This window comes from Leptonychotes weddellii, chromosome 1, assembly GCF_054177405.1.
Source record: "Leptonychotes weddellii isolate Sample4059 chromosome 1, ASM5417740v2, whole genome shotgun sequence".
Taxonomy (NCBI): Eukaryota; Metazoa; Chordata; class Mammalia; order Carnivora; family Phocidae; genus Leptonychotes; species Leptonychotes weddellii.
In genome coordinates, this window is record NC_138369.1 from 126,110,924 (window position 1) to 126,123,845 (window position 12,922).

Here is a 12,922-nt window from a genome sequence, read left to right on the forward strand (position 1 = left end):
TCATCGGTCTTCAAGATTTTGTTCTTTGGGTTATTGGTGCCTTCTCAACTTGCTTGTTTCCTCATATTTTAGCAGACTATTAATAATTCTTGTCCATTTTACACAAACACGGTCAAATGAGAAAGCTTCTCTCCATAAGTCTCTGCTTGCTGTACAAGAATGAGAAAACAGTAATACAAATTTTGTTTTATATTTTCTTCAGTCATAGACTTTTAAGGAAAAAATAATGCTTGTAGCAAGTATTATTTTTATTTAAAAGAAGTTTGGGGAATATTTTGAGAAACTATTTGGAAAGAGGAATTAAAACCTCAAAATAACTTTTTGTGTGGATAAGAGTTATTAATATCTACCTCAATAAGTAAATCATTTAAAATCTTTTCATATCTAGTTGCTACCATAATGTCTTGATTGCTTAAATAGCCATTGAAGAAAAGTGAACAAGGACTTACATGAATTTTATCTTGAGTTTTGTCTCCTATGAAATAAATTCATGTTTATGAATTTTGATGATCAGAAATTAGACAATTATTTTGAAAGACTGAGTATGACAACTTCTGCACCTCACCAAGGAGTCAAAGCACAGTTATATGGGTTTGTCATAAATGATATCATTTTAATAAAATTGATCATTATGTTTTATATTTTGAATTATACTGTGACTAGAGCCTGTTAATGTAATAAAGTTCTTTGTTGTTTTGGATATTTTATCTTAGAACTATTAGCTTTAGTAACAATTGGAAGTAGTTTCCACAATAGCTGTAGATTTTATCCTACTTTTGTTTTATGTTTAAATCAATTTTAGTTGCCTTACTCAACTTTATTGCTACTGCATTCATTCTATTATGGGTTAGCAGATCTTGCACTGGAATTGAATTTAAAAACAAGCAACTGGTTCCACTTAAAGCTCTGAAAATACAAGTTGTTCTTTGCATTTATTAAATACTTCCCTACTTACAGAATAGAAATGGGTAATAGATACTTAACATATACACTATGACTAGTGAAATTTTTTCAGTAGCTGTAAATGGTAACATGCATCTGAGTTCCCAAAACACATTTCTGCAGGTGTCAATGCTCTTTTTCTCCAAGCATCCAAATGCCTGGGGTTGAGTATAAAACAACCTATGAAAACTATAGTAACCATATGTGTTGATCTCTTATTTTTCTAATGAGCCATTCATCAGAAATGACGAGAATAGCATCTGGAAAAGGATTGCTTTTTAAGGCTTTTACGTATTAATACAGTTACAAAATTTTGATAAGCAATTTTAGTGTTGAATACAGATCTTTTGACTTTATTAAATCATTTGATTTAAAATTTGCTTTGATTAAATATGCATGTAAAGTCAGTAGTTTTTAAAAATACTTTTCAAAAAATTTAACTTACTGTACATTTTATGTAAATCTATTTCTACTGAAATAAAATTAATTTATTTAAATATTTAGGTGACAGACAAAGAGAAAATTGACCAGCTTCAAGAAGAACTTCTGCATACTCAGGTAATTCTGATGAGTAGAATGAACCAGGGACTTTAGGGGCACCTGCAAGCCTCAGTCATTTAAGCATCTGCCTTAGGCTCAGGTCATGATCCCAGGGTTCTGGGATTGAGCCCCACATCGGGCTCCCTGCTCAGTAGGGAGTCTGCTTCTCCTCTCTCTGCCTGCCACTCCCCCTGCAGAGAGAGAGTGTGCAGGCTCTCTCTCTGTCAAATAAATAAATAAAATCTTTAAAAAAAAAAAAAAGAACCAGGGACTTTATCTTAAGTTTGATAATGTGGGAATTTTTTTAAGAGAGTAAAATTTGGAGTGGTTTGATGATATGACCTTATAAAAAGATGTAAAAAAAAAAAATGCAAAAAACTGAGAAATAAGGAATAAAAAAGAAACTTGGTAAATGTGGTTTAACTCCTTTATTTGTAAAAACCTATTTTTGAGTGAATCTTGTACTTCTAATTTTAAAGGAAAACTGCTATGGAAAAAAAAGTGGGGAAGAGTAACTTGTTCTTACGTAGACCTCTGCTTGCATTTTTACATTGATAGACTAATTTAAGTCATATAAGAAATTGATTTGAGTCTACTGTAGTTCTAATCAGCCCTCAGTATCTTTTCCCTTTACTTCTCTAAATCCCTAAACTAATCAGATAATGACTTTTCTAAATGTATTTCTGGCACTAATTTGAAAAGCTCTTCTCCTGTAGTTTGTTATAAAACTTTCATTATTTTAAAGTTCTGTGCAATCTGATGAGTAGGTAAATTCTAGTACAAAATTGCCATATCACACACTCCATCATTAGTTAATATATTGTTATGATTACTACTATATTATGATGTAATATAAATATAATAATATATAATCTAGTTATGTTAACTTACATGAATAACAATGATGTGCAATAATTAAGAAGTTTTTGTCTTGGGGTGCCTGGGTGGCTCAGTTGGTTAAGTGACTGCCTTCGGCTCAGGTCATGATCCTGGAGTCCCGGGATCGAGTTCCACTTCGAGCTCCCTGCTCATCAGGGAGTCTCCTTCTCCTTGTGCCCCCCCACTCCCATGTGCTCTCTCTCTCTCTCAAATAAATAAATAATAAAATCTTTAAAAAAAAATAAGTTTTTGTCTTTGAAGAAAACTTTTTTTAAGGGGGTCTCTTTTTAGGGAAAAAATACAAGAGACAACCTAGATGAAATTAAACAGTATATTTTGAGTCACAGGTTTTTCTTAATATCTTTGCATTGATTTCGTTGATACCTATGCATTGATCCTCATGCCTGACTATACCATAGAATCACTTGTGCTCTGGCCATCTCCATACATATATTTTTAAAGGCTTCCCAGCCAAGCAATTGTAATCTTCAGTTCAGCCAGAGGTTAGGAATCATTGGTCTCAAAGTGTGGTCTCTGGAGCAGTTGCATCAGTATTTTTCCAGGACCTTGTTAGAAATGCAAATTATTGACCCCTTCCAAAACCTCTTGAATCAGAAACTGTAGAAGTAAAACCCAGCAATCTTTCTTTTTAAAAGCCCTTAAATTATTCTGATGCATCCTTAAGTTTGAGAACTATTAGTCTAGATCTTTGGAGGACAGCTCAGTAACACATCTCTGCAGAATGGCTGAAGATTGGCACCTATACCAAATGTTCGATCCCCAGAAAATGTAGACCCCATAATTGATTCCGTATTTACAAAGAAATGAGCCAGTGGAAATCCTACCACCCTTACATATTCATTGATATCAACTCTTTGACTTGTGCAGTTTGTAGTGTCAGCCAGTGGGCATTGACACAAACACTGTATGAAAAATTCCTAATACTATAATAAGCCCTAAGGTTCTCTATATCAGTGATGTGCAAGAGAAATATAATGCAAACCACATGTGTAATTTAAAATTTTTACATTCCAAAAAAGGTAAAAAGGAATAGGTAGGACTGATTTTAATAATATATTTTATTTCACCCAGTAAATTCCAAATTAGTATCATTTAAATGTGTAATTAGTATAAAAATAGTAATGAGGTATTTTATTCATTAATTTACTGAATCATAAAAGTCTGGTATGTATTTTACACTTAACAGTACATCTCAGTTCATACTAACTACATTTCAGAGTGCTCAACAGCTCCAGTGCCTAGTGGCTACCATATTACACAGCAAAGATCTATTTATGTCAGAATTTTGTTGTATATGTTATATATACAATGTATAAATGAACAAGGATTGTTAAAAAATGTTTATAGTAGAATCTAGCTTCTAGTTCTGTCTCATATTACAGAGTTCTGTAGAATATGCTTTTTTAAAATTTGACTATAGTTGGACATTCTCTGAGGATAGACCCCTGATTTCCTGTTAATTTACTTTGTTCTTGAAAGATTACAACAACCTAAAAATTTTCCTAAGAATGATTTTCCATTTTGAAAGGCATGATATTAGAAGTTGGACATAAACGTTCTGCTGGTTGTAGGAACAGGTAATTCTTAATAGTGTCTGAACATTATTCATGTTTAGAGAAGAAATGATGGTATACAAACTGAAATGACCAAGTAGAAAAGGATCACATTTATTTGAGAAGAAAAGTGTATAGCTAAGCATCTACTTTGGCAAAACAAGCTGTCTACATGTATTAGTCTTATTTAAATCTGTTTTTATATCAGTATTTTAAAAATTAATGTGTCATCTCTGGCCTTGGTAACCAAAATTTGGAGTTTGAGCTCTTGACTCTGCCTATATTCAAAACCCTGTGACCTTGGATAGGCTCTCAAGGGTCCCTAACCTCAGGTCCCTAATCTAGGTTACCTTTGCCTCAGGTAAAGACTTAAGGAAGCTAATGCTTGTAAAACACTCAGTATTGGGCCTGTCACATAATATATGCTCAGGTACTATTAGCTGTTGTTATTTTATATCATTTTAATATATAACATAAAATAATATGGGGAATGGGAAGAATTTGAATTTTTGTCAAATATCCCTATAGTAAAGACGTAAATTTTTGATGTAATAGGAAATACTGTTCCAGTAGAGTGTACTTGGGCGCCTGGGTGGCTCAGATGGTTAAGCGTCTGCCTTCGGCTCAGGTCATGATCCCAGGGTCCTGGGATCGAGTTCCGCATCGGGCTCTCTGCTCCTTGGGAGCCTGCTTCTCCCTCTGCCTCTCTCTCTCTGTCTCTCATGAATAAATAAATAAAATCTTTAAAAAAAAAAAAATTGAGTGTACTTAAGAACTTGCTTCTTTAAATTCTTACATTTTAGTATTTTTAAATAATTCAGTTTCTTCATTGTAAATAGCAAAGAATTTTCCAAATAAAATGCCAGATTATAATAGAAAAATGAATTCCACTGTTTGCGATAATTTTCATAATTGATTTTATTCTCTCAACATTTTTGAAGAAGCTTTTTAAATGAAATAATTCATTTTAAATATTCAGGAAATATGACTTCAGGATTTTGGAAGATTTTAATTTAGACTTAATTAAATTATTAACTCATCTTTTTCTTACATAGTTATGGTGTTATTTTGTTACAGTTAAAGTACCAGAGGATCTTGGAACGGTTAGAAAAAGAGAACAAAGAATTAAGAAAATTAGTATTGCAGAAAGATGACAAAGGCATCCATCACAGAAAACTTAAGGTATTTTCAGCTTACCTTAATTTTGCTAGTTCCAGAACTTTGCTACTTCACATTGTGCGTTCATCAATACCAGTTTTTAAAGCTGTAATGTGTTCTATCCTTTTCTTTCTAACCTGATATCCTTGGGAGATAGGGAAGTCTTTTCCTATATTAAGACACCTCATAAATTATAGTCACCAGACATTTGTTTCATATGAGGCCCATACAATTTTCATTCTTTTGACAGTCATTTCTTGTGAATCAATTTAGTTTTCTAAAATACCCCATTTGTCTTTAGGCTTATTTAATTTCTGTAGCTATAAGTCAGAATTGTGAGTTGAGGGACATGTAGATATGACTTAGCATCATAACTTACTTGTATTTCCAGGGAATGATTAGTCTACTTTCTTCAGTTTTATAAGAATTTTACATTTTCTTCTGGAAGGTTTCTTAGGCATTTTAAAGCATTTTTGTAAAAAGCATATGCTAGTATTTTTATCAGCACGTTGGTAATCACCATTATCAGTAAGTTAAATCTCATTATTGCCCACTAAACCAAGCAGTATTTGCTGAATTAAGCTGAAGTAATATTTTTAACTTATATCTCATATAAGTAAACAGATTTTGTGTGTAGCAAACCTACAATAAATCATGGCACATGTATTCTGAGGCCAAGGTCCAAAGATAAGTAGTTCTAGTTTAATCAACATGTATTAGTAGTTCTGACTCTAAATTATGTCTGCATAAAACAGATAAATAGCATGGCTTTATTCACAAGTTACACATGGCAATTGAGAAAAGTCATGTCCAGTGTTAATATATTTTGAGAGTTCACCTCAAAAACGGTGTTTTCTCTCATAAAATGAAATAGTAATGAAAATTTCAAGAGTTTTTTGTTTATTTTTAGGTGGAAGGGATAGCAGTTGCTTTCCATTTAATTACTTCTTGGTGTTAGGAAGATGAAAGGAAATGTAGGCCCTCGTTTTCTTCCTACCTTGCATTGAAACTTGTCTTTAATTATTAAATGCTTGGCATAGTAGTCCTTTTTTTCCTCACTTGTTTATTTATTTATTCATTTGTTCTTCAGATACTTTCTTGAAGCTTATTATTTGCCAGGTACCATGTTCTGTCCGGGTCCTAGAGAGAGAAACAATGCAGGATGCCTGCCCTTGATGTTCTTCTGGCCTTTAATTGTTGGGCATTTAATATTAGCTCTTCAATATTAAACAGTAACTTCCCTCTTTTAACATTTAATTGGAAGGTTAGGAAATCCTCAGTTAAGGTACTATATTAAATCAACATATCTCTAAATAAATTGAATATGAAAAAATGGAATTTTATTCTATACCATTTTACTATGAAAGTGTTATTTATGTAATTAGAAAAAAACAATACAATCATTATGGAAGAACGTTTTGGATTTATCAGCTTTTTTTTCTCTTGACACATCTGATTTTCTTTAATTTGTTCATTGTTTAATACTAATTTTTAAAATTTTATAGAAATCTTTGATTGACATGTATTCTGAAGTTCTTGATGTTCTATCTGATTATGATGCCAGTTACAATACACAAGATCATCTGCCAAGGGTAAGTGAAAAATTAATACATAGTGAACTTACTCTTTAGCAAAAAAACACTTTAGGGTTTAAAAAAGTTATGTATGTCTATATATGTGTATATATATGTATATATATATACACACTCAGACACACAGTATAGCCATATACATATGGACACACCACACAGACATAAATAGAGACATATATTTTTTACCTATATAATGTTATTTATGTGCTCTAGATGATGTCTTAAGCATTGAATGTTGTTTGACTATTTTGGTCGATTGGCTTACTTATATTTATGTGTAATGAAGTAAGGTTATCAGGTACTTGGCATTATGCATTTGTAACATCCATGAAACTAAAATTCCGGAACAGTGGATGAAATTAGTCAATGAGTGAAATTTAACATCATAAAGTTGAAAATGTTTTTATGAAGAGTAAACTGGCTGTGGAAAAGATTTGTAGACCATGAATGATCTGGTTTTAGAAGTGGTGGCTTAATTAGCACAACTTTTTATTAAAAATTTGGTTATAAATAATGGATCCAATTAAGATTTTGCTGTTTGTATTTTCAATATGCATAGAGGTAAACTGTCTTTGTTTTTATGGATGGGATTTTTAAAATCATTTAACTGTAGGTATTTTAAAAGACTGAAAAATCTCAGCGGTATTTCCTATTTAAATATAAGCCTGTATTTAAAAATCTGAATTAATGTTATGTGTTCTATGGTAAGGTGGTTGTGGTTGGAGACCAGAGTGCTGGAAAAACTAGTGTGTTGGAAATGATTGCCCAAGCACGGATATTCCCTCGAGGATCTGGGGAAATGATGACACGCTCTCCGGTTAAGGTAGGACAGTAGGCCATCTGGAGGGAGCTCCTCAGGAAGGTAGCTGCTTCAGTGAAGTTTGTTCATTATGTTGAAGTGAAGAATTGTAACTAAAAGGAATTGATACATAGCACTGGGAATTAGTCCTATTGTGGAAATTGGTGGAGGCACAGCCTGGAGACGAGTGTGACAGGAGCGGAGCGGGTGATGGAAGAGAGGAGGGCAGAGGCGTGGTAGGGCCTGGCTGCCCTGAGCTGTTGTTAGGATCCTGGATTTTATTCAGAGTGAGGTCACTGAGAGGCTGAGTTAGAAGATAAGAATATTGGACGTGGAGTCAGTAAATATAGATAATTTTCCTGGTTTACTGTAAGAAGATAGAGCAATGGGGCAGTAGCAGTTGAAATGTATTGGGTCAAGGGAAAGATATTTACATACTGATTATAATGATCTACTTTGAGAGATAAAAATGATGATGTAAGAGACAGGGAACAATTGATTGCAGTAGTAGGGTCTTTGAGGTAGAAGGCTGGGACTCAGCATGCAATATATAGACGTTCTAACAGTTCATCTGCAGTCACAGGAAGAAAGTCTATGGCTACAGTCTTTCGTTCAACAAATAGTTATAGAGTGCTTAATACATTCAGCACTGTTCTAAGCAGTGTGTTGGTTAAACAAAACAAAGATCCTTGCCATAATGGAGAATACATTCTAGTAGGGGAAGCAGGGAATGAAACGAGAGGCTAGATTATCAGCTGTGAAGTAAAGAGGGGGGAAGGTATTAAAAATTGAGCTAAGAAGTCTTTCTTGGCGAGTGGTGACTCCAGAAGTGAGTTGATGACAGAAGGCAAGATAATAGGATTCCTGAGCTATACTAAGGGCTCCATTAAGATCTGTGGATACAGGGGTGCCTGGGTGGCTCAGTCGGTTGAGTATCTGACTCTTAGTTTTGGCTCAGGTCATAATCTCAGGGTCATGAGATTGAGACCCACTTTGGGCTCTGTGCTGGGTGTGGGGCTTACTTAAGAGTCTCTCTCTCCCTCTGTCCGTCCTTCTGCGCACCACCCCCAACATGGGCACTTTCTCTCTAAAAAAAAAAAATCTGTGGACATAAATTTGAGGGAAAGCTGTATGGGTGTGGGTATGTGTGGGTGTGTGTTTTCTTTTACTTTAGCTGGTGGTTGTAGAGTAATTGGAGAATTAGAAAATTGACATCACCAAGAACGAAGGCCAAAATAGACAATAAGGCTGATGCTAAAATCTTCCAGAAATGAAGTCTGTTCATAACTGCAATAGGCAGTCTAGTGTGATTTATACAGAATGCACTGTTTTGGGTCTGGGTGTCAATTCAACTATGTTGTGTAAAACTAGTTTCTTTTCCATTGTTCTGTAGTTTTGTGTGAATGCACCAAAATTTATAGATCCATTTTACTATTGATGGGCACTTGGGATATTTCCAGTGGGGGGAAATCTGACTGCACCTCATATCTTGCTCTATAATCATCTCTAAAAACATTGTAAAAACCTACCTTCTACATTGCCACTAGCATTCTAATTGTAGCGGCTGTTATATGAATAACATGATGAATGATGTTTTGGTAAAATAACATTATGAATGATGTTATATTTTAGGAAGGAATTAATTTTCTTCTAGCAGACAAGTAAATCATGGACAGATTTCCTTCTCTCCAGTTCACCATTACACCTCTAGAATTTACCAGGACTTCTCCTCCTTGATGGACTCTGAACACCAGATTTTTGTCTCTCCTAAACAGATTGCCAGAATCTTGACTTAGCATTTTAGCCTTTTTAGCAGATTCTTTCTGCTTTGTTAACTCATGTGCAAACACCTTATGGGGAAATTGTGCACAAAAGGTAGGGCTTGGTCTTTGGAGATTCATTTCTGCTGTCTTTTTTTCTGGGGCTTTACCACCTTAACCCAGGGATGCTTGATACCCTGATCTCTTATCTTGTCTCCTCAACCCAGTAAGACCGCTTCAAGTTTTAACCTTTTCTCTTATGCTACCCTGTGCCATAAATCTGCAAGCACCCTGAAGGAAAACAGCCGTAGGAGTGTGCCCTAAAATCCTCTGGGGTCTTGGACCAAGTCCAGGCTGCCATGGTTGCTCTCCAGTGCCTTCAAACAGCTGAGTTTTATTGGTTATCTAGCCTGCTTAGCTTGTCTCAGTAGAAGGAATTGTATTTTAAAAAGTGAAATCGGATCATTATAAACTTGAAAAGTTACAACTGAAAAGTAAAGGAATGTGAACTTAAAAGTTCTCATGAAAGCCCTGACTGTTGATATATAAGCTGTTAGAAAATTCCTTATACAGATGTCACTCACTCCTTGGGTGAAGGCTGCCTTAGCTCCCCTGTGGTCAGTCTTGTGTGCACCTAGGTTTTGCTACACTGTCCTGTTAGCTTTGTGTATATTTCTTCCCAGGAGATCTCAGTGAGATCTAAACCAGGGACAGTCTGTTCTTTGTTTCCCCCCCTGGAACACTTGACACAGTTAGCCCTCAATAGATAGAAATTGAATAAATGAATTGTCCTTTACCTAAGTTGACCTGTGAAGTTAAATCCAAGATTTCTTTTTGTTTTTCAAGTTTTAGGTTGATGGTTTTGTGCTCAGTAGCCTTACAGCCTTGACTGGGAAAGGAGACGGGCAGCAGCATTTAATTTTAGGTCATGAAAGATAAAGAGTAGCCATCAGTCTTGTTGGGAAATTACAGCACATGCAAGAGATGTATGGACAATACAGATAAAAAATTCTATAGTCTCTGTACTGCCATGTTGACAGCCCCCAGGGGTGTTCCTGATGTGTGCTATGAGGGCATGCCCAGAGTTATGCAGTGCAGTGGGCGCCTCTAGACCATGTAAGTCCTATGGGATCAGTATGAATTGTAAATGCATTACTACCTCTCGATTCTCCATTAATTTCAGGTTACTCTTAGTGAAGGTCCTCACCACGTGGCCTTGTTTAAAGATAGTTCTCGGGAGTTCGATCTTACCAAAGAGGAGGATGTAAGTAGAATTTACATGGAGGTTCATGTGTGTAACTTTATAACTCCTATAAGCTTATGAAAGACAACTAACTGGAATACTTGTTAGCTGAAGATTTTCATAGGATTTTGTTGTTTTCCATTAATAGCTTGCAGCATTAAGACATGAAATAGAACTCCGAATGAGGAAAAATGTGAAAGAAGGCTGTACTGTTAGTCCTGAGGTAAGTGTTGTAATTCATTTTAACAATGTTCTATGGAAATTCAAAGTTAATGATTTCAGATAAATCATGATATTGGTATTTGTGTTTAGATTGCAGCTATTCTAAGATACATAGATTTTTTTTTAATATTCCAAATAATGTATCATTTTGTGGGTGATTTTCTAGAATAATTAACTGAAAGGATTAGAAAAAGAATAAATTCCTAACAAACCAACCCCCCCACAATGAGTTTTGTTTTGTTTTTTCCCTGAGTAGACCATATCTTTAAATGTAAAAGGCCCTGGACTGCAGAGGATGGTGCTTGTTGACTTGCCAGGTGTGATTAGTGTAAGTATATACAAAATGTGTATTTTGTCTTGTTCCTATTGTGGAAAATATGTATAATGACATTTAAAACCTTTTTCTTCAAGACTGTGACATCAGGCATGGCTCCTGACACGAAGGAAACTATTTTCAGTATCAGCAAAGCTTATATGCAAAATCCTAATGCCATCATACTATGTATTCAAGGTAAATCTTATCAAAAGGTTTTAATTGCAGTGATATGCTTCCTTCTTTAGCAATCTAAGCTTTGCTCTAAATATGCATGTTATATAAAAATACAAGATAAATGTCTTGCATTTCATTAGTAAATGGAATTGAAATTGGGAATATTTTGAAAAATTTCATTGTAGGCATCACAGATTTTTATTGACTAGAATTTCTTTTCATAACTAAGATAAATGTATTAAGAAAATTTTTCTTACTATAATCTAGATATAAGGGTGTAGCGTATAGAAGTTTTAAAATCTACTTTGCAATTGTTAAGTATCATTTTTCAAATTTTTTTCAGATGGATCTGTGGATGCTGAACGCAGCATTGTTACAGACTTGGTCAGTCAAATGGATCCTCATGGAAGGAGGACAATATTTGTTTTGACCAAAGTAGACCTGGCAGAAAAAAATGTGGCTAGCCCAAGCAGGGTAAGGGCAAGTTCTTCATTATGAGAAAACAGATGCTTTGTACAAGCTTCAGCCATGATAGAGACTGGTGATAAAAACAAAAACAAACAAACAAAAACTCCTTGTGGAATACTTTAGTGGGATTTTTCTTCTCATTAAAAACAAAGTATTAGAAAGTTATAATAAATTATTTAAGTGCAATTTTGAAGTATAAATAAAATTCCATAATTTTCAGTTTGTTTACTTGAGAAATCCTTAGAAAACTGTTAATATTGCTTACTCTAATTTAAATAATCTTCTATGCTGACAGTCATTAACCACTTACTAATTAACCACAAATTAATAATGATTGTGGGGTTTCTTTTCTAAATTTTTTTTTCTTTTTAGTTAATGTTCATAAATTAGTGTAGGCCTGGTGACGCTACATTGTGTATACTTTTTTTTTTTGTAAACAAACATTACCTTCCCTAACTGATCAAAGACTAAGAAGCAGATTAATAGGGAAGGCACTGGGTTGGTGTCAGGGCTCAGCATTCTTATCCATGCTCCACCACCAACTGGCTGTGTGTCCTTGGGCAAATCTTGTTAATTCTCTGCATCTAGTTAGTGCATAATCCATCCTATTAATCTAGTTGATCTTTAGGGTCATTTTCATTTCTGAAATTCTGCAACTTTATACATGTCCCTCCTGTCCCTCTCCTGTAACAACGAAAAAGTTTTGTTTCAGGATGACCTTGTAAGTATTATTAGGGTGCAAGTTGTGACTTAGGGCATGCTCTTTACTTAGTTGTAAAGGCAGAAGGTAGTGGTTGAGAGTACAGAATCTGTAGCCAGATTGCTTGGTTTCAAATGCTGGCTCTACTCTTTGCTAGCTGTATAATATTGGGTAAATTTTTAAACTTTTTTAATGCTTTCGGCTTCCTCATCTGTTGGGAATGAAGATAATGGGTACTATCTCATAGGTTGCAAAGATTTAATGAGTTAAATATTTGTTGTGAAGTGGTTAAAATAGTGCTTGGCACTGTCTTACAATACATGGTGGCTCTCATCTGTCATTATTATATCTTGATCCCCCATAGCACAACTTCAGGTATAAGTACCCATCCCTTGTGCTACTGCTTAGAATTTCTCTCCTTCCCACCTGAAACTTGCTGCAAGTGTGCCTTTTGTGCTGGGTTCCCAAGATAGACCACCCCAAAGTTCACCGATTCCGTAGAGGGACTCACAGGACTCAGCACATAGTCATCCTTACACTTAACATCTGTTAACA

At 34.7% G+C, this 12,922-nt stretch overlaps 1 protein-coding gene across 4 annotated transcripts in view; it reads left to right on the forward strand.

The window, feature by feature from the left end:
* OPA1 (OPA1 mitochondrial dynamin like GTPase) overlaps positions 1-12,922 on the forward strand; it is an 88,523-nt gene that overhangs the window by 23,915 nt on the left and 51,686 nt on the right. For all 4 annotated transcript variants that reach the window (XM_081831572.1, XM_081831576.1, XM_081831583.1 and 1 more), the window contains 9 exons: positions 1,447-1,500; positions 5,013-5,117; positions 6,599-6,685; positions 7,395-7,508; positions 10,428-10,508; positions 10,636-10,710; positions 10,966-11,037; positions 11,121-11,220; positions 11,543-11,673. In XM_081831572.1, coding sequence (XP_081687698.1) covers positions 1,447-1,500; positions 5,013-5,117; positions 6,599-6,685; positions 7,395-7,508; positions 10,428-10,508; positions 10,636-10,710; positions 10,966-11,037; positions 11,121-11,220; positions 11,543-11,673 — 819 coding nt within the window. The remainder of the gene's footprint in view (positions 1-1,446; positions 1,501-5,012; positions 5,118-6,598; positions 6,686-7,394; positions 7,509-10,427; positions 10,509-10,635; positions 10,711-10,965; positions 11,038-11,120; positions 11,221-11,542; positions 11,674-12,922) is intronic.